Source organism: Wyeomyia smithii, chromosome 2 (genome assembly GCF_029784165.1).
Source record: "Wyeomyia smithii strain HCP4-BCI-WySm-NY-G18 chromosome 2, ASM2978416v1, whole genome shotgun sequence".
Classification (NCBI taxonomy): domain Eukaryota; kingdom Metazoa; phylum Arthropoda; class Insecta; order Diptera; family Culicidae; genus Wyeomyia; species Wyeomyia smithii.
The window spans coordinates 31,097,126-31,124,865 of NC_073695.1; the positions used below are offsets into that span (position 1 = coordinate 31,097,126).

The 27,740-nt window shown below is 39.9% G+C and overlaps 1 protein-coding gene across 7 annotated transcripts in view; it reads right to left on the bottom strand.

The window, feature by feature from the left end:
- LOC129721568 (integral membrane protein GPR155) overlaps window positions 1-27,309 on the bottom strand; it is a 52,480-nt gene extending 25,171 nt beyond the window's left edge. Inside the window, exons 1-2 of one of the 7 annotated variants that reach the window (XM_055674295.1) lie at window positions 27,175-27,309; window positions 26,157-26,518 (exon numbers count right to left, since the gene is read on the bottom strand). In XM_055674295.1, coding sequence (XP_055530270.1) covers window positions 26,157-26,371 — 215 coding nt within the window. In that variant the 5' untranslated portion in view covers window positions 26,372-26,518; window positions 27,175-27,309. The other 6 variants (XM_055674298.1, XM_055674299.1, XM_055674296.1 and 3 more) reach the window with 6 other exon arrangements.
- Between the last annotated feature and the right edge of the window lie 431 nt (window positions 27,310-27,740).

Sequence of the window (27,740 nt, forward strand, 5' to 3'; positions counted from 1 at the left end):
GGCCAAGACTAAAGGCGCGCTGGCGCCTGCAGAGCGATCACCAGCGATGCTGGAGCGTATCATCGAGGGACTCTTTCCACGCCACGAGCCAAGTCCTTGGCCTCCGGCGGTCGAGTCTCACGTCCGACGTTCCAGTATCTCAGACATAGACCAGAGATGGTCGGCCAACCTGCCGAGCATCCAATCCGTGAGCGACGACAGCCGTGTCGAGGCAGGGGAGGAGGCAAGGGTTACGAATGAGGAACTCATCGTGATCGCCAAATCCCCAAAGGTGAGCAAGGCACCGGGACCGGATGGTATCCCTAACCTGGCGATCAGGCTGGCGATAAAAACGGCCCCCGGGCTGTTCAGGGCAGTCATGCAGAGGTGCCTGGATGACTGTCTCTTTCCGGACAGGTGGAAGCGGCAGAGACTGGTCTTATTGCCGAAGGCTGGGAAACCGCCAGGGGACCCATCGGCATATAGGCCTATCTGCCTGCTGGACACCGCGGGCAAGGTGCTTGAGAGGATCATCCTCAACAGACTGGTGAGGTACACGGAGGGTGTACACGGTCTGGCAAGTAACCAGTTCGGCTTCCGGAAGGGCAGGTCCACGCTGGACGCAATCTCTTCCGTCATCAAGACGGCGGAGGTAGCAATCCAGCGCAAGAGAAGGGGAATACGCTACTGCGCAATCGTCACGCTCGACGTGAAGAATGCGTTCAATAGTGCCAGTTGGGACTCCATAGCGCTCGCGCTCAGGAGCATCCATGTACCGGTGTCGCTGTACAAGATTCTGGAAAATTATTTCCAGAATCGAGTACTTGTTTACGACACAGAGGAGGGTCAGAAGTGCGTCCCAATTACCGCAGGAGTCCCGCAAGGTTCTATCCTGGGCCCGGTGTTGTGGAATGTCATGTATGACGGAGTGTTAAAACTCAAGTTCCCTGTAGGGGTTGTGATCGTCGGCTTTGCAGACGACATAACGCTGGAGGTTTACGGCGAGTCTATCGAGGAGGTCGAGTTGACGGCCGCGCACTGTATACGCAAGGTCGAGGACTGGATGCGCTCCAGGAAACTGGAGCTCGCGCATCATAAGACGGAGGTCATGGTTGTGAACAACCGTAAATCGGAGCAACAGGCGGTGGTCAGAGTCGGAGACTGCACCATCACCTCGAAGCGATCCCTGAAGCTCTTGGGGGTTATGGTGGACGACAAGCTCACGTTCGGGAGTCACGTCGACTATGCCTGTAAGAGGGCCTCATCGGCTATTGCAGCACTATCTCGTTTGATGTCCAATAGCTCAGCGGTTTATGGCAGCAAGCGAAGACTTCTTGCCAGCGTGGTTTCGTCCATACTTAGGTATGGTGGGCCAGTGTGGTCCAGAGCGCTAGGTACTAACAGTTACCGTGGCAAACTGGAAAGTACCTACAGGCTCATGTGCCTGAGAGTTGCGAGTGCGTATCGTACGGTGTCATACGATGCAATATGTGTCTTGTCCGGCATGATGCCTATCAGCATCGCCATCAAGGAGGACAGAGAGTGTTTCGACCAACGTGACACAAGGGGCATACGAGGTACCAGAAGGTCATTCTCGATGCTCCGTTGGCAGAGGGAATGGTCTAATTCCACAAAGGGCAGATGGACGCACCGACTCATACCGGAGATATCCGGCTGGGTCGGGAGACGACATGGCGAAGTGAACTTCCACCTGACACAAATCCTGTCAGGCCATGGTTGTTTCAGGCAATATCTGCACAGGTTCGGACACGCGGTGTCCCCCATGTGTCCCGAGTGCGTGGAGGAGGAGGAGACTGCTGAGCACGTCTTCTTCGTATGCCCCCGTTTCGTAAGAGCGAGGAGCAACATGATGGCTGTGAGCGGGCCTGGCACTACTCCGGACAATTTAGTCCGGAGGATGTGCGACGACCCGGACATCTGGAACGCGGTCTGTGCGGCCGCCTCTCAGATTGTTCTGGAGCTGCAACGTGTGTGGCGGGTCAACCACCAACACGCCAGTGGTAGCTAATTACCAGTCTCCAGGTAGTTAGCTAGGAGGTTATAAGAGTAAAGAGGGTGCATCACGCACAAAAGCCACTTCCCGACGTAATACTTAACCGTCGTTCCGGGAAGACCAGGGCTGGAGACTGGAGGGGTTTTAGTGGGTCGGGACAGGGATAAGTAGGTGTCTGGGGGAGTGTAACTACCCCAGCATCTCTCCCCTAGTCTCATCCCCACACCCTGAGTTCTCTTCTCAGGTGTCTGTTTGCAGATTTCCCCGCCACCTTTAAAAAAAAAAAAAAAAAAAAAACCTGTGCTTTTTGAGCTCACGGCACTCCTTTTCTTCATTTGTCACATTGCATGATACAGTTAGAAGGTTACTCCAACTTATAACATCAAAACTGCGCAAAAATATTAAAAAATTTCAAAATTCCCAGAGCAACAAACTTCAAACTCGTTTTTCTCGAAATGATCAAAATGTCACTTGGTCCGGTCTGACTTAACACCGACCAATTCATAGTGATTTTTTCGGAGCCCGTCTGAAAATTAACTTGGGCACTAGAGGGTTAAATGGCCTCATTTAAAACTATAAATTGCATTCTATACGACTTGGTGGAATGACGCATTTTACAATTTTATATGACACGTTAAATTGCTTCATACATAACCTAAAATGCGTTTTATAGGTTTTAAATTTTATACGACATAAACAAATTTAATCTTGCATGTTATATAATTTCAACTTGATATGCACAATTGAGCGAGTTAGAATTAACATCCTTACACGACCTCTAACCAGTTCGGCTTCCGGAAGTGCAGGTAAACTCTGGATGCGATTTTCTCCGTCACCAAGATGGCTAAGGCTATTGCGTAATCGTCAGGCTTCACGTGAAAAATGTGTTTAGTAGCGCCAGCTGGGACTCCATAGTACTGGCGCTCAGGAGCATCCATGTAACGGTGTCGCTGTACATGATTCTGTAAAACTATTTCCAGAATCGAGTACCAGTTTACAACACGGAGGAGGGTCAGAAGTGCGTCCCAATCACCACAAGATTCCATCCTGTGTCCGGTGTTGTGAAATGTCATTCACGACGGAGTGTTGAAGCTAAAGTTCCATGCCGGGGTTTGTGCTTTGCGAACGACATAACGCTAGAAGTCTACGGTGAGTCACAAAGGCCACAAATCAGAGCAACATGCGGTGGTCAGAGTTGGAGTTTGCACCATTTCTCCAATGCAATTTTTCAAACATTTGGTGGTTATGTTTGACGACAAGCTTACGTTCAAGAGCCATGTCAACTATGTCTGTAAGAGGTCCTCAACGGCCAGCACTATCTTGAATGATGTCGAATAGTTCAGCGGTGTACGGTAGCAAGCGGAAACTTTTTGCCAGCATGGTTTCGTCCATACTGAGGTGTGATGGGTTAGTGATGGTACTAGGTACTAATATTTAGTTATCGTGGTAAACTGGTAAGTACCTACAGGCTAATGTGCCTGAGGGTTGCGAATGCATACCGCACAATATCGTATGACGCAATCTGCATCTTGTCCGGCATGATGCCGATCAGCATCGTCATTGAGGAGGATGTAGAGTTTTCTAATCAACAAGGGGCAGATAGCAGCGGGAATGGTCCAATTTCGCGAAGGGTAAATCCCCGGATCAGAGTTACCAATGTTCTAGTTTAAACTGGATTTTTCCAGTTTTTTTCAGTAACCTAGTCAAACAGTTTGATCCCAACCTCTTCCAGCTTTATATATATCCAGCGGGGGCGAAATCCTAATCAAATTCCCTGGTTTTGCCTGATATTCCCTGAAATAGCACATTAATTTTCCAGATATTTTTTAGCATTCGGTACGAAAAAGTGCAACGTAAATGAACGCAACTTTTGAATCCCAGTGAAAAAAATATTCGATCGAATAAGAAAACGGACTGTAGAGGTATTAATCTTTTATGCTACAAAAATCAGTTTTTGTGCTAAACAGTCGTAAAAAAAATCACGTTTCGGTTAAATTTTTTTCCTGAATATTTTCCAGTTTTCCCTTATATTCCCTAATATCCCTGATCGAAAAATAAAATCCCTGACGTCCCCTGATTCTCCAGGTTACCGCCACCCTGATATTTGCCAGTTTTATCCAGTTTTTTTCCCACTCAAGCTCCGATAGGTTTTTAGAGTGTATTTTTTCAGATTAATGAATCATTATACAAAATTTGAACAGCATTTTTAGTATTCCAAATATTAAGATAAGTTGATTGCGCAGTTCAAAGTTTTCAGAAATTTGTTAGTCTATAATTTTAACAAAATGTAAGCCCGAAACAGAACGGTTCTGATAAAAATGAGTGTTTTTTTGCGAGTGGATATCTATATATATATATATATATATATATATATATATATATATATATATATATATATATATATATATATATATATATATATATATATATATATATATATATATATATATATATATATATATATATATATATATATATATATATATATATATATATATATATATATATATATATATATATATATATATATATATATATATATATATATATATATATATATATATATATATATATATATATATATATATATATATATATATATATATATATATATATATATATATATATATATATATATATATATATATGTGTGTCAGTTTTATATACAGCAACTTAGGAGATATCCACTCGCAAAAAAACACTCATTTTTATCAGAACCGTTCTGTTTCGGGCTTACATTTTGTTAAAATTATAGACTAACAAATTTCTAAAAACTTTAAACTGCGCAATCAACTTATCTTAATATTTGGAATACTAAAAATGCTGTTCAAATTTTGTATAATGATTTATTAATCTGAAAAAATACACTCTAAAAACCTATCGGAGCTTGAGTGAGAAAAAAAATCTGGATAAAACTGGCAAATATCAGGGTGGCGTAAACCTGGAGAATCAGGGGACGTCAGGGATTTTATTTTTCGATCAGAGATATTAGGGAATATAAGGGAAAACTGGAAAATATTCAGGAAGAAAATTTAACCGAAACGTGATTTTTTTTAACGACTGTTTAGCACAAAAACTGATTTTTGTAGCATAAAAGATTAATACCTCTACAGTCCGTTTTCTTATTCGATTGAATATTTTTTTCACTGGGATTCAAAAGTTGCGTTCATTTACGTTGCACTTTTTCGTACCGAATGCTAAAAAATATCTGGAAAATTAATGTGCTATTTCAGGGAATATCAGGCAAAACCAGGGAATTTGATTAGGATTTCGCCCCCGCTGGATATATATAAAGCTGGAAGAGGTTGGGATCAAACTGTTTGACTAGGTTACTGAAAAAAACTGGAAAAATCCAGTTTAAACTAGAACATTGGTAACTCTGATCCGGGGATTTACCCTTCGCGAAATTGGACCATTCCCGCTGCTATCTGCCCCTTGTTGATTAGAAAACTCTACATCCTCCTCAATGACGATGCTGATCGGCATCATGCCGGACAAGATGCAGATTGCGTCATACGATATTGTGCGATATGCATTCGCAACCCTCAGGCACATTAGCCTGTAGGTACTTACCAGTTTACCACGATAACTAAATATTAGTACCTAGTACCATCACTAACCCATCACACCTCAGTATGGACGAAACCATGCTGGCAAAAAGTTTCCGCTTGCTACCGTACACCGCTGAACTATTCGACATCATTCAAGATAGTGCTGGCCGTTGAGGACCTCTTACAGACATAGTTGACATGGCTCTTGAACGTAAGCTTGTCGTCAAACATAACCCCCAAAAGTTTGAAAAATTGCATTGGAGAAATGGTGCAAACTCCAACTCTGACCACCGCATGTTGCTCTGATTTGTGACCTTTGTGACTCACCGTAGACTTCTAGCGTTATGTCATTCGCAAAGCACAAACCCCGGCATGGAACTTTAGCTTCAACACTCCGTCGTGAATGACATTTCACAACACCGGACACAGGATGGAACCTTGTGGTAATTGGGACGCACTTCTGACCCTCCTCCGTGTTGTAAACTGGTACTCGATTCTGGAAATAGTTTTACAGAATCATGTACAGCGACACCGTTACATGGATGCTCCTGAGCGCCAGTACTATGGAGTCCCAGCTAGCGCTACTGAACACATTTTTCACGTGAAGCCTGACGATTACGCAATAGCCTTAGCCATCTTGGTGACGGAGAGAATAGCATCCAGAGTTTACCTGCACTTCCGGAAGCCGAACTGGTTAGAGGTCGTGTAAGGATGTTAATTCTAACTCGCTCAATTGTGCATATCAAGTTGAAATTATATAACATGCAAGATTAATTTTGTTTATGTCGTATAAAATTTAAATCCTATAAAACGCATTTTAGGTTATGTATGAAGCAATTTAACGTGTCATATAAAATTGTAAAATGCGTCATTCCACCAAGTCGGGCTTCGCAAAAATCACTATCAATTGGTCGGTGTTAAGTCGGACCGGACCAAGTGACATTTTGATCATTTCGAGAAAAACGAGTTTGAAGTTTGTTGCTCTGGGAATTTTGAATTTTTTAAATATTTTTGCGCAGTTTTGATGTTATAAGTTGGAGTAACCTTCTAACTGTATCATGCAATGTGACAAATGAAGAAAGGGAGTGCCGTGAGCTCAAAAAGCACAGGTTTGTAACTGATTAATTGTACTTGGTCCACTCTGATTGAATCAAAGAAGAATCATTAATGACTTGGTCCATTATGACTGAACAATTGAACAAATAATTTTAGTCCATTGATCGTCGAACAGTCAAAAAGTTTTTAATCTACATGGTTAGCTTCTGTGACATCAACAATTATTGAGAATAGTTTGAATAAACTTGAAACTGTGTTTGTTTCAACAAATCAATGCTAGAAGCGGAATGTTTTAATGGAACAAAAATATGGTTAATTTACTCAATTAAGTTATTCGTAATCATCCACTTTCTCTGCAACTTTGGCCAAAATTGCCGTAGAATTGATGATGGACTGGATGGTTTCCTCGTGTTTTGGTTCTGGAATTTCTGTCACGTTTGGAAATTGTGCAATGTTGTGTCACTCACACAAATGACCAACGTTTCTCATTTACGTGTTCAATCAGAGTCGACCATGTACATTTTCCTCATTTACTGGTAAAGTATACTTTTTTGACTAACGGGCAATGAAGCATTCCGAAAAGTTGCCTGATAGTGTTGAAATTCATTTATGTTGACTTCAAACCGATGCTGTAAATTCCGATAATTTCAACTTTTTTCTGCCTAACACATGGTTCACTTTGTCTGCACACTATAAGGCATGATATCAGGTCATGTTAGTGACAGCAATAAACGGTCCAAAAACACATCCAAAACCACGGCAGTGCGTGAAACTTTACAGATTCCGATGGGGGGTGAGTGGAAGAGTTCTCTGATACAAAGAAATCTGGAAAAACGCTTGAAAATTCTTCCGTTCGTTCGCTTTTATCAATAGCTGACCGAAGGCAGTTTCCTTGAAAATAAACACTTTGTCCATTCTGACTGAACACTGTAATCGCTTTTCTTTGGTCATGCAGCCAAAAATCATGCTGTTATTTCTGCTGTTTGAGAGATAAATAAAATCTGATTGTTGTGTGATGTAGCTTCAGAAAATCTTCATCCAATACTATCGTTAACTCGTTTTTTCAATTTTGCGACTTGGTCCGGTCTGACTTAACACCGACCAATTTATCAACATTTTTTTAATTATTAATTGAAGCTTTTTGGAAGTTTCACTGAAGACCGTCTAAAGGCGGCACTGGGCATTAGAGGGTTAAGATAGCTTGCGAAATTATACAATGTACGTGTTTGGCCTTCAGATTTGTAAACATAGGCGCTGGAAGCAAGCATATATTTTTAATAGCCCGCTTAATGGTCGAATCCTTGGTCCGTAGTGTTACAACACGAACATGGCCGTCTTTTCCAGGATGTAGGTCAGTTATTTTCGCCAGACTCCATTGTAATGGAGGAAGATTATCATCAACCACCAGTACCAGTGCTCCAATCTTGAATTTTGTAATCTTGTAATCTCGCTGTCGCTGCTGAAGCTCTTGTAGAAAATCGTTCGACCAGACACGCCAAAATTTCTGTTTCAAATCCTGAAGAATTTGCATGTCCCTTAAGCTGGAAGTACAAAGTCAGCAGAACAAAGAGTTAATAGCATGAAAATTTAGTGCTCATTCGATGCTCATTTAATGCCGTATCGCTGAATTTAATGCTCCATCATTTCTTTGAAAAATGCATTTGTTTGCTAGCTTAAGAAAATAGCTAGCAGACAATATACGGAAATAGCATTTTTAGCCACAAAACAGTTCTATAACGGTCAAAAACATTTAATGCTCATTTAATGCTCTTGAAAAAACCTGATTTTCATGATAATTTTATTGATTTTGTATAGATTTTTCAATAATATTATAATAATATGATAATACATAAATAGCTTCAATTTTTCCAAACATTTTCCTCTGAAAACAATCAGAATCCTTTTAATAGGATCAGATACCAATTAAATGCTTCCATATGCGAGCAGTTTCAATAACTTAGGTGCATTTTTCATCAAATATATTTTTTTCAAAAATATTGTTCCGCTAGCTTAAGAAAAAATTTAGCAGAACATTGGCCAGAAACAGCATTTTCAAGCAATTAACTGTTGTAGAATGGTCATAATAATTCAATGCTCATTAAATGTTCTTGAAAAAACCTGATTTCCATGATAATTTTATAGATTTTGTATAAATTTTTCAAAACTATGATAATATATTTTTTTTTTTTTTCTTCACATAACATTTATTTGACACGGCACAAATACAATTTAATGTTTAACGGCGCCAATTATATCTGATGACTTAAAAACTAAAGCAAATTTTTTATCCTCGCTGCCGACTACGAGCTGAAATTAAGTCTAACTTAAAACTAGCATGGGATTTCCAATCAGTGTTTTGTTGTTCAATGGTCGTCTGATAATCGTCGAATGGCATGTATGGATTCGTTCTGCTGAGCCACGATGTCGTGAGTTGGGACAGAGGCTCGTAGTCCTTGGGTCCTGGTTCTGTTGTGCGGGGTCTGGTTGCTGGTTTTGTGCTTAAGGTTCAAACGTGTTCTTGTCGTTTTGTTGGGTGTAGACGGAGGGGAACGGGACTAGACTGGGGCGTGGATGGATTTCAGGAAAACGTATATAAGGGACATGTAGGATAGGTCACGGCTCGCCAAGACATCACGAACAGGAACAGCCGGCTTATGATAATATATGAATAGCTTTAATTTTTACAAACATTTTTCTCTGAAAACAATCAGAATCCTTTTGATACGATTAGATACCAATTAAATGCTCCTATATACGAGCAGTTTCAATAACTAAAAAAATTAAATTAAATTAAAATTAAAATTAAAATTGAATTTAAAAAATGTAATTTAATTTATTGAGATTTGTTTGCTGTCTCAATTAGGACTTATCATTCGTAGGGAGTTAAACCTACTTATCAAAAAAAGAATATAAACTTACAACTTACTCAATTCAAAACTTATTGACTAAAAAGAGAGCTCATCGTAGCAATTGAGGATTGCAACGATTTTTGTCGAAAATTGTTGATAATTTTATTTGACATAGCTTCATGTTTCAACACCAGTAGGTCTATGTTATTCGAGTGTACCAAACCAAGACGCTTCAAAATCATTTTCAGAATTTTATTCCGAACCTGTTATCTGTGCAAAAGAGTAAAAAAATGGTCGGTATAGCGGTACTGCTTGGAGAATTTTGTTTTGATTGGGAAATTGAATTTTGTTTACCTTTCCTTGCCTTAACAATTGCTAGACGGACTGGGCATTAATAAAAATTTGCCATATGGTTGCCGTTACAATTCGCACAGCGTAAATTTGTACTCTCTTTCACAGAACATACCTATAGCCTTTTTGTGAGAAGAGTCTCCACAAATGAGGCATTTTTGGTCCAAGTTACAGATTTTTGAACCATGGCAATAAAGTTGGCAAATTCGCAATTGGGCTTTTCTCCTCCCCCAAACTTACTATATAACTCCCACTTTACCTGAACATTATGGATGGCATGTAGTTTGTCAAAAAATTTCAAATTGTTAACCTCAGTGCGGTTAGCAAAGCAAAGCCTGGGTGCTACATTCCGATTCGGAACTTGACATTCTGTTTACTAAACAAAGACTTCGCAGCCGACTGTTCTAGTGTTGTGGGGCTAGCGCTACGATCCTACAGCCACTAACAGTCTCTCCCAAACCGAGACTCAAACTTTCGATGACTGACTTGTTAGGTCAGCATCATACGACGAGACCATCTGGGAGATAAGTCCGGCTTGGCGTTCTTGATGTCATAGGTTAAAAATTTGTATATCTTATCAGTTTAATACTGAATAAAGACGATTATGGCCTTTAATTGACTCAGCTTATAAGCATTCGCCGCTAATAAGCATAAGCAGTTGATGGAACAAGTGACCAAATAGTACATAACAAATCGAAAAAAACATTCTGTGCCGAACACGCATCAGTACTGGACGTGTTTGGTGATCGGTCCGATAGAGTATAAAACAAAAGACGTGTGAACAAGTGTTGGCATTGTTTGCCTGGTCGAGTGAAATAAATCCGGGTTCAAGGTCGTTCCTTTGTGCAACTGTTTCGCATCGTGACTGCCAGCTGGTGCGTAAGCCGATTTGGCTGCTGGCTGGATTGTGCTACAGCAGTGGACGAGACACAAACGAGGAAAAAGAAGAAGCCATCAGTGTCAGCGAGTCGTATCGCTGTGTGGAGTGATCTCACACCTGGCTCGCTGCTGGTGGCTGTTTGGTGCTGCTGTATTGGTGCTGCTGGCTGTAACGGCTGCTACTTCGAACGATCGGACAACCAACCTTACTGGAAGGGAGAAATAAAAAGGTACGTGTTCTTGTCAGCGCTAGTGCGCTAAACATAGCGCGATGGATGTAGATCCCTCGCCTCCCGCGCCACCATCCCCGAACCCCTCTGACCCTGACCCTTCTGTTACCCCCTCCCCTGTTCATTCTTCAGTCCCCCCTCGCCCCAGGCTTTACCCAGACGGAGCCCAGGGCAGCTATACTGTTTATTTTCGGCCAAAGGCAGGACCGAAATCGAAAAAGTTGAACCTCTTGCAGATTTCTAAAGACCTGACGAAGGAGTACAAGGGCGTGACCGAAATTTCCAAGGTCCGGCCTAACAAGCTCCGTGTCGTGGTCGGTAACCTGAAAGAGGCCAACGATATAGCTTGCTCTGAGCTCTTCACACGCGAGTATCGCGTTTACATACCCGCACGAGACGTGGAGATCGACGGTGTCATAACCGATTCGAGTCTGTCCGTCGAGTGTATACTGCAAAGTGCCAAAGGGTGCTTTAAGAACAAAACGTGTCCCGAAGTAAAGGTGCTCGACTGCAAGCAATTGCGGTCAGCATCGATCATCGGTGGCAAAACAGTATACACTCCGTCAGACTCGTTTCGAGGTACGTTCGCCGGGTCTGCACTACCAAGCCACGTCTCGATCCACCGGGTTCGTCTCCCTGTGAGGCTCTACGTGCCCCGCGTCATGAACTGCCTGAATTGCAAGCAGTTAGGCCATACAGCCGCCTACTGCTGCAATAAGGCACGTTGTGGCAAGTGTGGGGAGTCTCATGCGGAAGATTCTTGCAGTGTTAACGCTGAAAAGTGTATTCACTGCGGAGAAAATCTGCATGAGCTCTCGACATGTGCGGTGTACATGCAGCGCAGGGATAAAATAAAACGGTCTCTCAAAGAGCGTTCAAAGCGTTCCTACGCTGACATGCTGAAGAAGACCGTTACCACTTCTCCCGTTACTTCGAACCCCTTCGATCTGTTGCCCTCTGAGGAAACCGATTCTGACGATTCACCAGCGGGAGCATCTTACGCCAATCCTGGGGAGTCTAGAAAGAGGAAAAGTGTTTCCTCTCCTAAACTTCCCAGAAAAGGTCCTAAGATTTCTCAAAGTGAAATGAAGGTTACAAACAAACCAAACAGTGCTGCGGAAAAACCGAAGCAAACTCCTCCTGGGCTGGCAAATTTAAAGTCCCAGAAGGAGTTCCCAGCACTGCCAGGAACATCTAAAACCCCAGTTGCTCCTTTTACACTCCCAGTTGATGAAACAAACTCTGGATTAGTGAAATTTTCTGACATTGTGGACTGGATTTTTGAAACTTTCAATGTACCCGATCCAATTAAAATTTTTCTTACAGCATTCCTCCCAACAGTTAGATCATTTTTGAAGCAGTTGACTGCCCAATGGCCTCTCCTTGCAGCGATTGTATCCTTCGATGCCTAATTCAACTGCGTATATGAAGGATTCTATCTCTGTCTTACAGTGGAATTGTAGAAGTATTTTACCAAAAATTGATTCGTTTAAAGTTTTGATAAATAAAAACAAATGCGATGCATTTTCCCTTTGTGAAACTTGGCTTACTTCAAATATTGATCTCAACTTCCATGATTTTAATATTATTCGCCTTGATCGAGACACCCCATATGGAGGAGTACTTTTAGGGATTAAAAAGTGCTATTCTTTCTATCGTATTAACCTCCCCTCGATTCCAGGCATCGAAGTTGTCGCATGTCAAATGACAATACAAGGTAAAGAGCTTTGTATTGCCTCAATATATATTCCCCCCAGAGCACAGGTTGGGCAACGGCTGCTCTTTGATTTAATAGAACTTCTTCCCTCGCCACGTTTGATTTTGGGAGACTTCAACTCTCATGGCGTGGCTTGGGGTTCCCCATACAATGATAACCGCTCCTCTTTAATCTATAACCTTTGCGATGACTTCGACATGACTATTTTAAACAACGGTGAAATGACACGTATCCCGAAACCTCCAGCGCGCCCAAGCGCTTTGGATCTATCCTTATGTTCGACGTCGCTACGGTTGGATTGCACATGGAAGGTAATCCTCGATCCTCACGGTAGCGACCATCTGCCTATTCTTATTTCAATTACTAACGGGTCAACTCGCATGCGACCAATTGACATTCCGTATGACCTCACACGAAATGTCGATTGGAAGCTATACGAGGAAATGATTTCAAAAGCGGTCGAGTCGATTCAACATCATTCACCACTTGAAGAATACAACCTCCTCGCGGGCTTGATTCTCGACGCCGCGTTGCAAGCCCAAACGAAGAAATATCCCGGCGTAACGATCAAAGAACGGCCTCCCACTCCGTGGTGGGACCAAGAGTGCTCCGATGTCTACACGCAAAGATCCGACGCGTTTAAGGCCTACCAGACGGGAGGTATACCTGGCGACTATTTACGGTATTCGGAGCTTGATACCAAGCTTAAAAGCTTGGCTAAAGCAAAGAAACGTGGATATTGGCGTCGGTTCGTGAACGAGACGTCGAGGGAGACATCGATGAGCACTCTTTGGAACACAGCCCGAAGAATGCGGAATCGCGTAACGGTCAACGAAAGCGAGGAGTCTTCAAGTAGGTGGATATTTGATTTTGCCAGGAAAGTATGTCCGGACTCTGTTCCTGAGCAAAATATTGTTCGCGATGCGTCTCCGGGCCACGACGCGATAGAATCACCTTTTACGATGGCAGAACTTTCAGTTGCCCTCCTGTCCTGTAACAATAACGCGCCTGGATTAGATAGAATCAAATTCAACTTGTTGAAGAATCTACCCGGCAATGCCAAGAGGCGCTTGTTGAACTTGTTCAATAAGTTCCTGGAGCAAAACATTGTACCGCAGGATTGGAGGCAAGTGAAGGTGATCGCCATCCAAAAACCAGGGAAACCAGCTTCTAATCACAACTCTTATAGGCCGATTGCAATGCTATCCTGTATCCGGAAATTGATGGAAAAAATGATACTCCGTCGTTTAGACCACTGGGTCGAATCAAATGGTCTACTATCAGAAACTCAATTTGGCTTCCGCCGTGCCAAAGGGACGAATGATTGTCTTGCGTTGCTTTCAACAGATATTCAGCTGGCGTATGCTCGTAAAGAACAAATGGCGTCTGCGTTCTTGGACATTAAGGGGGCTTTTGATTCCGTTTCTATTGACATTCTTTCGGGTAAACTTCACCGACAAGGATTTTCTCCAATTTTGAACAATTTTTTGCACAACTTGTTGTCCGAAAAGCACATGCATTTTACGCATGGCGATTTGGCAACTTTTCGCATGAGCTACATGGGTCTTCCCCAGGGCTCATGTTTAAGCCCCCTTCTTTACAACTTTTATGTAAATGACATCGACGAATGTCTGGCAAATTCATGCACGATAAGACAACTTGCAGACGACAGTGTAATCTCTGTTACAGGAGCCAAAGCTGCCGATTTGCAAGGACCATTGCAAGATACCTTGGACAATTTGTCTGCTTGGGCTTTACAGCTAGGTATCGAATTCTCTCCGGAGAAGACTGAGATAGTAGTTTTTTCTAGGAAGCATGAACCTGCTCAGCTTCAAACACAATTAATGGGTAAAACGATTTCTCAGGTTTTGGTACACAAATATCTTGGTGTCTGGTTCGACTCTAAAGGCACCTGGGGTTGTCACGTGAGGTATCTGATGAAAAAATGTCAACAAAGAGTGAATTTTCTTCGTACAATAACCGGACAATGGTGGGGAGCCCATCCAGGAGACCTTATAAGGCTTTACCAAACAACGATATTGTCTGTTATTGAATACGGGTGTTTCTGCTTCCGCTCCGCAGCAAACACACATTTGATCAAACTGGAGCGAATACAATATCGTTGTTTGCGTATCGCCTTAGGTTGCATGCAGTCGACCCATACGATGAGTTTGGAGGTTTTAGCTGGAGTACTACCATTGAAAAACCGCTTCTGGAGCCTGTCTTCTCGTATTCTAATCAAATGTGAGGTCTTGAACCGTCCCGTGATTGAAAATTTTGAAAGGTTAATCGAACTTAATTCTCAAACCCGTTTTATGACATTGTATTTCAATCACATGTCCCAAAATATTAACCCTTCTTCGAATATTCCAAATCGTGTCGACTTATCAAATACTTCTGATTCTACTGTGTTTTTCGATACATCCATGATAGAAGAAACTCGTGGAATCCCGGATCATTTACGCGTGCAGCAGATCCCTAAAATTTTTTCCAATAAATATCGAAACATCAACTGCGACAATATGTACTACACTGACGGATCACTTCTTGATGGGTCCACTGGCTTCGGTATCTTCAATAACAATTTAACCGTCTCCCATAAGCTCGATAATCCTGCTTCTGTTTACGTCGCAGAATTAGCTGCAATTCAGTACACCCTAGGGATTATCGAAAAAATGCCCACGGACCATTATTTCATCTTTACGGACAGTCTCAGTTCCATTGAGGCTCTCCGATCGATGAAAGATGTTAAGCACTCTCCGTATTTCCTGGGGAAAATACGGGAACATCTGAGTGCTTTATCCGAAAAATCTACTCAGATTACCTTAGCGTGGGTCCCTTCTCACTGCTCGATACCGGGTAATGAGAAAGCGGACTCTTTGGCTAAGGTGGGCGCAACAAACGGTGATATTTATGAAAGACCAATTGCCTTTAATGAATTTTTCGCACTTGTACGTCAGAATACGATCATCAGTTGGCAAAATGCTTGGACCAGAGGGGAATTGGGAAGGTGGTTACATTCCATAATCCCCAAAGTATCGACGAACCCGTGGTTCAAGGGGTTGGATGTAGGTCGGGATTTCATTTGCGTGATGTCCCGGCTTATGTCCAATCACTATAGATTTGACGCGCTCCTCCGTCGTGTTGGGCTCGGGGAAGGTGGTATCTGTGCCTGTGGTGAAGGTTATCACGACATAGAGCATGTGGTTTGGTCATGCCCTGTACACCGTGACGCCAGGTCTAAATTAATAGCTTCCCTGCAGGCCGAGGGTAGACAGCCGGCTGTTCCTGTTCGTGATGTCTTGGCGAGCCGTGACCTATCCTACATGTCCCTTATATACGTTTTCCTGAAATCCATCCACGCCCCAGTCTAGTCCCGTTCCCCTCCGTCTACACCCAACAAAACGACAAGAACACGTTTGAACCTTAAGCACAAAACCAGCAACCAGACCCCGCACAACAGAACCAGGACCCAAGGACTACGAGCCTCTGTCCCAACTCACGACATCGTGGCTCAGCAGAACGAATCCATACATGCCATTCGACGATTATCAGACGACCATTGAACAACAAAACACTGATTGGAAATCCCATGCTAGTTTTAAGTTAGACTTAATTTCAGCTCGTAGTCGGCAGCGAGGATAAAAAATTTGCTTTAGTTTTTAAGTCATCAGATATAATTGGCGCCGTTAAACATTAAATTGTATTTGTGCCGTGTCAAATAAATGTTATGTGAAGAAAAAAAAAAAAAAAATCGAAAAAAGAGACCAACAGTTGTAAGAAAATAGCCAGAGAAGTTATTGTTATGAAAAGGATACGGAATAAGGGATAGGGCGATCTACAGGGAAAAATCAATCTTCAGGATCGATTCAGCAGAGCGGTCCCAGGATCGATTCACCTAAAAAATCGGAGTTGCAGGATCTATCTCTGTTGAATCGATCTTTCAAAGCATTTTTTTTTGAGGCGCTGTGAAATTCACTGAACCAAGCGCCATTTTTTTAATTGAGTTGGGTATTAACACCGGTGTACGTGAGAATGAATAATCTATCATTCATGAAGAATAGAAATCATTTAAATAGTTCATAATGATAAGCGCCTCACCTCCAGTCACTGACGGACGAGCAAAATGTTGTATTAGAGAATGCGAGTGAAACATGTTTGGTGACAGTTGAGTCGAACAGTTTCGCAGACCAGCTACATGTCCAAAATCCAGCCATCTGCAATATCAAAATTGGTCAGGCGAGTAACTCGCCGCTCGCCTCGTTTTCTGTAATTAGCCCCAATTATAAAAAAATCCCTAGAACATTGAACACCGATGACTCGAAATCTTGTTTTTGGAGATTGGTTCGATCTGGTTGTACTCCGATTATTTCATTACTGCTAGTGCATTACCAGTTGCATTATGGGCAGGAATGGAATGGACTATATGGAGGCATGATGATGTCATAATCACACGCAACCATTCAAAAGCCGATAAGACAACATTAGAAATGATACACGATACCTGACAATCACTCAAAATTGCATAAAAAAAAGTTCTGCACGCTGAAAAATAATTTTTTTGAAAAATCGAAAAAAAAAAAAAATAAACGATCTTTCCGACTTTTTCAGAACAAAAGAATTGATCTGAAAATCAAAAAACAGGATGGAAATCATATTTTTATCATGTTTTCGAAAATTTAGAAAAAATCAATAAAATTATCATTTAATGAAAAATGCACCTAAGTTATTGAAACTGCTCGCATACGGAAGCATTTAATTGGTATCTAATCGTATCAAAAGGATTCTGATTGTTTTCAGAGGAAAATGTTTGTAAAAATTAAAGCTATTTATATATCATATTTTTGAAAAATTTATACAAAATCAATAAATTTATCATGAAAATCAGGTTTTTTCAAGAGCATTTAATGAGCATTGAATTATAATGACCATTCTACAACAGTTTATTGCTTGAAAATGCTGTTTCTGGCGAATGTTCTACTAACTTTTTTCTTAAGCTAGCAGAACAATATTTTTGAAAAAAAAAAAAACGTATTTAATGAAAACTGCACCTAAGTTATTGAAACTGCTCGCATATGGGAGCATTTAATTGGTATCTAATCGTATCAAAAGGATTCTGATTGTTTTCAGAGGAAAATGTTTGAAAAAATTGAAGCTATTTATGTATTATCTTATTATTATAATATTATTTAAAAATTTATACAAAATCAATAAAATTATCATGAAAATCAGGTTTTTTCAAGAGCATTAATTGAGCATTAAATGTTTTTGACCGTTATAGAACTGTTTTGTGGCTAAAAATGCAATTTTTGTATATTGTCTGCTAGCTATTTTCTTAAGCTAGCAAACAAATGCATTTTTCAAAGAAATGATGGAGCATTAAATTCGGCGATATGGCATTAAATGAGCATCGAATGAGCACTAAATTTTCATGCTATTAACTCTTTGTTCTGCTGACTTTGTACTTCCAGCTTAAGGGACATAGAATTTGCCAGCGAGTAAGCCTGCCATATTTTACACTTCCGTATGAAGGCTCCGCAATCGATTGAAATTCTCTACCAATCATGAAGTGTCCTGGTGTAATAGCAGCAAAATCATTCGGATCGTCTGATGATGGAGTCAACGGTCTTGAATTTAATATCGCTTCAATCTGACAAAGCACAGTATTAGATTCTTCGTATGATAGTTTGTGTTCTGCTAATATGGGTCGCAAATGAAATTTGACTGATTTCACACCTGCTTCCCAAATCCCTCCGAAATGGGGGCTGCGAGGAGGGATGAATGACCAGTCTCTGCACACAAAACTCATTCAATCGCTTCTGGTGTACTTCTGATTCAAATAGGTCCGCCAATTTTTTGAGCTCGTTATTAGCACCCACAAAATTTGTAGCATTGTCAGATATTATCTTCTGGGGTAATCCTCTTCTACTAACAAACCGTTGTAATACTCCTAGGAATGCATCAGTAGTCAGACTCGAAACAGGCTCTAAATGAATGCCTCTTGTGGCCATACAGACGAAAATGCACACATATCCTTTAGTTATTAATGATTTCTTAATGGAAGTTGAAGATCTAAATGAAAATGGTCCCGCGTAATCAACTCCAACTGTTGAAAAAATGTGGCTTTCCTGTACTCGATACTTGGGTAAATCTCCCATCAATTGTGTAGCTCGTTTTGGCTTCTGTCGATAACAAGGAATGCAACTATGAACAACTTTCCGGACTATACTTTTAGCTCTGAGAGGCCAAAACTGTTGTCGTGAAGTACGTTGACCAACATGTAAGTTGCTGCGATGCACATGTCGAATAATAGCCAGTGTAAACGGATGCCCATGCGGTAAAAGAAGTTGATGCTTAGCCTCGAAAGGAAGATGAGCATTCCTAATTCTCCCGCCAACACGAAAAACTTCGTCGCTTTCATCGAAAAATGGATTCAAGCATCGTAATGAATGCTTAAAGTCTTTTTCTTCCCTTATCACCCTCATCTCGGTTGAAAAACATTCTTGTTGTACCAATCGTACAGCCAACAACAAGCCGCTTCTCATTTCGTCGACTGTGGCAAGTCCTTTAGTAATGTGCCTTCTGCCGCTCTTGATATAATGCGCAAATCGCACGACGTACGCCATGGCTCGTTGAATAATTGAGAATCTGCTGATTCTATCAAAAATTTTCATTCTCGAAACTTCCAAGCTAATCAAAACTGTCTGCCGAAGCTCTGGAATACCTTCAGCTGGAATCGATGGTGGTGTGAGAATTTCATATTCCCTCTCGTTACACTGGATCAAGTAATCAGAGAATATATATATATATATATATATATATATATATATATATATATATATATATATATATATATATATATATATATATATATATATATATATATATATATATATATATATATATATATATATATATATATATATATATATTTGCTATTTTGTAAATTCATTTGAAATTCATTTTTTTCAGTTTTTTCTTCAGCATTCTTCCAGTCTAATTGAAAATTTTATTGGGTTGGGAGGCGCTACGGAAAAGTGAACCCCCATGTGTCCCGAGAACGTGGATGTGGAGGAGACCACTGAGCATGTCTCCTTCGTACGTCCCCGTTTTGGGCGTGCGAGGAGTGACATGACGATAGTGACCGGACCAGACAATACTCCAGACAACTTAGTTCGGAAGATGTGTGTAGCCCCGAACATCTGCAGAGCGGTCTGTGCAGCGGCCTCTCAGATAGTCCCGGAGCTACATCGTGTGTGGCTGGTAGCTAATTGCTAGTCTCTTCTGGTGGTCAGCTATGAGGTATAAGAGTAAAGATGTCGCATGAAGCACAAAAAGCCACTTCCCAACGTAATACTTAATCGTCTTTCCAAGTATATAAGGCTGAGGGCCGGAAGGGGTTTCAGTTGGTTCGGTTAAATTTAACCCCACTCCCTGAGTTATCTTCCAAGTTCCCCGCCACCTTGGAAAAAAGGCTCGAGGGAAATTTAATACATTTATTATTATCTATAAATTTCATCTTATTATACATTTGAATAAAGAGGCATCAATATTAAATATCTCGTGATCGTGCTTTGAAAGCTATTTTTAAAGGATAACGAATGCAAGTCAAACATAGATTCATTCTCTTGCGCACTGAAAATTTCATGAGAGAAGTTGCATAACTAAAACCATGTTCAAACCTCTTTCGGAAGATTTCGAAGATTCTCAAGAAACCTTGAAAGCCCATACCATTCTTCAGAGATGGCGATTACATTTTTCTGACGAATAAATGAAAACGACGAAATTTTTTTTTTGATAGTGTTCATAATTTTAATTCTAAAATATGAGTCTTATTGAATATTAAGTAGGGTATCGAACGTCTTCGCCAGTGGTTTTCTTCGGCAGTTTTTCTGCAGCAATCTTATGCAAAAGGGTACCGAAGAAAACCACTGACGAAGACGTTCGATACCCTATGTATCACAAAAGTATGATCCACCACTCAAGAATATCTTTTTGAAGAGGTTCTGGAAACAAATTTGAATGAAGTACGATTTATTACCAAGAACTTCAAAAACATGAAAGCACATGAGGTGATGGGAGGTGAAAATCCTAAAGTCACTCCAATTTTTAAACTTGGAAAGAAAACAGCTGAAGCTTCATGTTATCGATTATTTAGATTACTCTTCTGAAAGAAAACTTTTTGAAAGAATAATTCTTAATAAAATGATACGTATATTAATCAGAGGCGACGCGTGACCAAGTGGGCTTCCTGTTCAATCAACATTTGCAACACTAAAACAACAGTATCGTGATAACAGTTTCGAAAACTCTTATCTCTCTTCATTTATCTATATGGCAAAGAAATTCTACGATCTATTATGACCGCGAGTTTTCCGTTAATTTTCTCGTGGAATAATGATATCTGCATCATTTCATAAGGAAATCTTTATCACATTTATCACATCATGATTCTCAATGATCGGTTTTAGTCATAAATAACTCTGGATCCGTCGAAGAACTAGAAAAGTTCGCTCGACGTATGGCGTTGTGATATGCAATGTCAGTATCATTCAGGTTTTTTCCAACGATAATTGAAATCATGTTTATGCTCTATTTGCCTCTAAACTTTTCGCATGAGTAAAAAACCTATCTTTGTTCAATGCTAAAGCGTTTCTTTTGACGATGTTGAAATTTTAAACTAAAAAGAAAGCAGCGCGTAAGAAGACAATCGTATACTATGCGGACTATGCGAGGTTCAAGTTTTCGAATGAACAAAATGGGTGTAGAGGTTTGAATGAAACTATACATCGACGGAGGAATTCCACCACATTGACAGAAATAATGAATGAATTTGCTCGTTTTTCATTTGCATTACGAAAGCTCTGAAGATGGATCTGCGAACTCTCGCGGCCACGTGGTCTCTCTCAAATTTTAATGACGTCGAGAGAAGAAACAGAAAGGCATAACGAAACAGATAACCGAGAAGAAACAGAAAGGCATAACGAAACAGATAAAGAGAGGTGGTGTGTAATGAATGTTTTCTCTCGCTGACATCGGTTTTGTTCAGCAGAAAGTTTGAACCAAAAATGTCATTTTTACGCGAGGCGTCGCATTAGTAGTGGTGTGCATGAATGTCTGTGTCTACCCTGCCGCACTTGAAGGTGGAGAGAAGTGTTGAACGACGGTTAGTTCAGGTGAAAGGTATGAACAAACGGTAGTCATTATTGCGTGTGGGTTGCGTTGCGTGTGAGTTGTATGGCGTAGTCTGAAATGTAGCCCATCAGGTTAAATTCTTCACGGTGCATACATTTCCAATATGTAGAAAATGAAATAAGTATGTTCGGGATAACATTGAAATAACAAATAGGTTACTCCGACGATTTTTCATCCACTCTACAAATGTGAAAAAATCACTTTTTTTCTGAGATTGTCTACCTGTCCTATGAACAGGTTGAACAGGTGGACGAGACGCCTCTGATATTAATGAGAATCCAATTTTGGCAAATGAGCAGTTTGGTTTTCGCCACGGGCATTCGACTACTCATCAGTTACTTAGAGTAACAAATATGATTTAAACTAAAAAATTTGAAGGCTATTCCACTAGAGCTGTTCTTTTAGACGTAGAAATGGCATTCGACAGTGTTTGGCATAAAGGTTTAATAGCTAAAATGTCCAATATTCGTTTACCTTTTGCATCACAAAAGTGATACAAAGTTATTTGACCGACTTGAATAGTGCAGGTTAATCTAATAGATTGACTATTAGAGCTGGTGTACCTCAAGGAAGTATCTTAGGCCCACCCGTATTAAAAATTTTTACTTCTGATCTTTCTGGTTTATCACCAGTGCACAGTGGTTCGAATTGTATGGCAAGGGCGGTCATAAATTATTTTTGTACAGTAGTGTTTTTGGAAACTTCTCAAATCAGTAGAATTAAGTGTGTTTTGACTATAACTTTTTTGGGACTGACATCATCCATCTTGTTTCAATTTTCTGGTATTCCCATTATCATGCATACATAATAGTTTCAAACATACATACATAATAGTTTTCAAAAGTTTTGCCTTCTCGAAAAAAGTCGCTATGCAAAATTTTAGCTCTATCGGGTTTCGTTAAGTGAACCCTCAAAGCGATCAAAGTTTGACTTTTCTATCATTGGAAAAACCTTAAAACAAATTTGATATCGTTTCAGCAACCTCCCGTAGATATCAAACTTCGAATATAGACAAATGTTTGTGTACAAATTTGTAAATTTGAGCTGAATGTACCACAACCCTTTCTAAGAAACTATGCAGAAAACATGAAATTCAAACGAAAAAGTAAACCGCTTGTCATCGACATGGATGCAAATATATGCTTTAACAAATCTTTCCTGAGTCCTGAGTCTTTCGTTTAGTGGTAATTTGGTGATAGTATCTCGCGCGGAACACATTTAAAGGATTACATGAATTCTAGCATGAGTGGTGCTCTTTGACTTTATTACTACGTTCCCTCTTACGACTAATTTTGATTACAGTTAAGCACATACCACATCAAAACAACACCGCAATGATGAAAATAAGCAGATGAAGCAATTGAATTTGTTCCAAAGCGGATATATACACAATGTAAAAAACACGTACTGCTTATCTCGTGCTCAAAAGTAAACCGTTCATAGAATAGGCCAACAAAAACAGCTTTTCTGCATTTTTAGGTTCATAACCGATTCATAAAATCGATAATAAGCAGAAAACAAAAAAACTTTATTTTTTATTTTTGGCCTATGGGCGAACCACTGTCCAGTGTGAGAAATCTTTGTTTGATGATGATACAAGCAAGTGTTAAGATAAACGGTGGGGTCTTAAATTGACCTGATCTAATTAATCAATCAAAGTGCAATAAGTATACAAAATGTTGATATCCTCTTATCAACAGGGATTCTAGACATTGTCTCAATAATACACTGTAATTCATAAACAAATATTCAGACCAGCAATCTTATACGCAGCCTCCATCTGAATAAGTCAATGTGCAATCAGGAAGAAGAAACTACAAAGGATTCGGAATAAATTTTGTAAAATGATTTTATAGCGTCCTCTCTGGTTTAGCACGGATGAACTACATAGGCTTACTAATGTGGAAACATTGGAAAATTCATCAAACCAAATTATCAGTAAGTTCCAACAAAAATATTTATAATCCTCACTCACAACGGTGAGCTCACCTCATAGTTGGTAAGGTAGTTTTAAGTTTATGTTTTATTTTATTTCAAATGTTTTTGGTACAATTATATTCCAATATTTGTTTGATAACTTTTAAAAATAAAAGCTAGGTTTAGAACTGCACTTTTCATTTTAACGAACTTTTCTTATAATTCTGAAGAGTATCAATGCGATAATTTAAATTTGGTGTGCGATGTTCAAATTCACATGTAGTGCCTAATCAGTTTTCAAACAATCTACGCGCTGCATTTTGAGCATACGTAATAATTAACATTCAAATCAAATACATTCAATACACAGATTGATACACACATATGTTATTTGCTTGGAAACATGTGTTTTGAAACACACATCGTGACTGATTAAGAAATGACGTATACAATTTGTCCCGGGCATAAAGAGTGTAAACTACGAGAGTAATCACCGGTACGTGACGATAACAACTGACTATGACATTGACTATTCCATTGTGCTTACCAAACGGTGAAATTACAGTACACTAAAACAAACAGTAAGTACCCGTACAGTAATATTAAGACTATGCAACGCGACGTAGTCAATAAGTTATCACTTGGCCACGTGAGGGCCCTTCGGCTGCACTAGAGTTCCTTTCTCTGTTTAGGTATTATTTGTTGTCAATTGATGAAAGCAGGTAGTTATGTGAAAATTACATTGTCATTGCTACTCAACCAGCAGTTGATAACGTTAAGTTGTATAATGAATTTGTTACATAAGATGTATTATGTATGTAATTATTACATGGTTGATATGTTATGCAATTATCTCATCAATAGCAGTTGCTAAGCCGACTGTTTTTTTTAATGTATTCGGTAGTCGTTATACTGCTATGACTATTTTTTGGCTATATTATAAAAATCTATTGGCAACTGTTAAGGCCAGGGTCAACACATTTGTGTGACAAAACACAAGAACCAAAAGTCATGCAAATATTATCGCATCGCTGCAAAATGCACGAGGAAACAACAGCAAACCGAACACTTATTTCATTCATCGGCGGTGACTAGTAGATGGGAAAGTCCTACCACATAAATCACGCGCTTTTAAGATCACGGCTCTTCCAATGCGAATTAGTCGATGTCTAACCTTAAGAATCATTGCATTTTACCTGTAATATCGATTTCGCACAAACCGGTTTGTGCGCTTCTATGGGTAAACAACCTCTATAGTAAAGCGCGGCCTTCATTCCTATTAGTGCAAACATAGTCTAACCATTTGAGATTTTGACCAAACAAGAGCGGTAGTGATCGTGAAAGATTCTATAGAGCAACAAATCGTTGCACCAGGGACTAGAGACATTGTGATTTATTTAGTTCATTTTCCTAACAAAATCTCAAAGCTAAATAATTTATTATTAACCAAAGTAATTAATAACCGTTAGTATTAGTAACCATCCATCGCGTATTTTCTTGTTTAATTGCGCATCTTGTAGTTAGCATAAAAGAATAATAAACCCGTTTGAATGTTAGTTGATTTACACAAATGATACTCGTGACTTGTATTACTTTTGCCATCAAGTGCTCAGAATTATTTCAGCTGTTCAAAACAATATCGTCAATAGCCTCAAACAAAACAAAATTCAAGCAATAAAAATAAATATATTTTCTCGAATACAATGCGATCCAACCTCTCAAAGAGATCGACTTTTGCAAAGTCTGTTACCAAGTCTGGAAATATAAACTCCCTTCGGTGCGTCAATAGTCATTTTTATCAGTGAAAGAAGTAATAGCGCAGACAAAGCAATTTCTCATACAAGCTAATGCAAAATTAAAGCCATTGAATAAACTGTTTGAATTATCTCGCGGGACGCGCAATGCAGTGGCAATGTTAATACCACTTCACGCTAAATCGGTTGCGCTTACGATAGAGACGCTGCCCAGACAAAGCACAATATTCACACTTTAACTTTTGCATTAGAAGGTGGTGGCTACCGTTTGGTTGAGACTTGCTTTCAAAACTGCATCTAATGCAGCGAGACTTCACGCTATTTCATTTAAACTACTGTAGGTAAACTGAGTTAATTATTCATGCTTAAACTTTTTCATCAATAGAGAATATAAATATGACTTCAATGGACGGGGGGCTAGCAGCTTTCAAGCTGTGAAGTTTATTTATGAGTATAAAATTATGATTAATCAACCTAAGTCCAGTCGATATAAAATGAACAATTCCGCAGAACTGCAGCCTCTGATCTAACATGTCTGCTAGAATAACAATTACGGAGAAACTCAACATCTCTGCTTCACATTTCCTAGTAAATTAATCTTAGTAGTTGCCACAGAATTTTACGTCGTTTTCATTCGGAAATGAAATAGAATTATTGAACTTACCCACAAATAATGATGGCAAAGCACTGTACCAGTGCCGGGTATAGATTATCCATTGAGATAGTTTTCTGTTCGTCGTCATGGTCACTTTCTAGCAGGTGTACGGCAGCGCCTGTGACCCAGCTACTGCTATTCAGTGCACTCGGTGCTAGTGTGGCCATCAGGGATTTATTTGCCATGGTCACCGCGGTACCTCCACCAGCCAGGTGGGTTTCCATTTTTTCTTCCTTTCTCTTGTGCAACCACTTTTCAGCTTGATATACCAGACAACAAATGTGTAACTATTTCACAGAGATTCTGTGTTTTTCACTAGGTATTATTTTTAAACATTATCAGGACTTTTAGCACCTGTATTCACATGTTATCTATTTTCAGGATAAGAAAAGATTAACGTTATTATCTAATTTACACAAACGGCCCTTCCAATTGCTCTAATTATTTTACTCCTAATAACTGTTATGCTATTACTTTTAAATCCTACTGGAATGTTTCGTAGTAGATATATTTTAAGTTTATTTTCTCTTTATTTTCATGGTGGCTGTTCTATGAAAATTATTACCCATGTTTATGATAAAAAAACACCTCTCACGTTAAATGTTGAATGAATAAAATTAGATTGGATAGATACAGATAATTCACGATCAGTTAGGCACTAGCAGCTCAAGCAGGTTTGTGAATATAATTTGAACTTTAAAATTTTCTATAGCTTGCAATATCTGGCCATTTAAATGAGCAAAAAATGAATCACGACGGATTATTGATCAAAACCTTGAACCATGCTCGAGAAGCAGTAACGCGAGCAGCGTTTGTGCACGGTAGATAGTTGATCTTTATACATCATGGTAGATAGTGCGAAAATATTTTCCTCCTGATTTATCATTCACTGTCCATCACAACTGGCCACACCGATTTGCTTTTCTGTTTTCATATCACAAGCCACCATCGAATGACAAAAAACTGTTTAATGTCCAAATCACAATACAAAAACTGAAGCCGAATCGACGGGTTGCAATTTTTTTACTCAATATTCTGTTGCCGTCCCAGTTATGGAAAGCAGACGTCACTATTTTAGCACTACTGCGCACTCAGCGAATCGCATTTATGTGCATAACGAAACTCAGCTGTTTCCGCGTGCTTGCCGAACGAGTATTTGCCGAGTACTGACACACGAGCGGCGTTCGTCCGGTTACGCCAAAACGATTCGAGAGGGACACTGATAAAAGTTAGTTTGATAATTATTTCTGATTCCGCGAAGTTAGGATAAAAGCTAATAAAATCGCACTATAGACCATTTTACGAACTGACAGGTGTCACTGATCTTGCTGATGATGATGTTGCTATTACGTGCGTTATGTCAGCGGTTCCGAGCTTTATGTCAAAATTTCATTCATGAATTGAGTTCAGAAACGTCTCGAAAAATTGTCTTTTTTTTTCAAAGGTGGCGGGGAAATCTGCAAACAGACACCTGAGAAGAGAACTCAGGGTGTGGGGATGAGACTAGGGGAGAGATGCTGAGGTAGTTACACTCGCCCAGGCACCTACTGATCCCTGTCCCGACCCACTAAAACCCCTCCAGTCTCCAGCCCT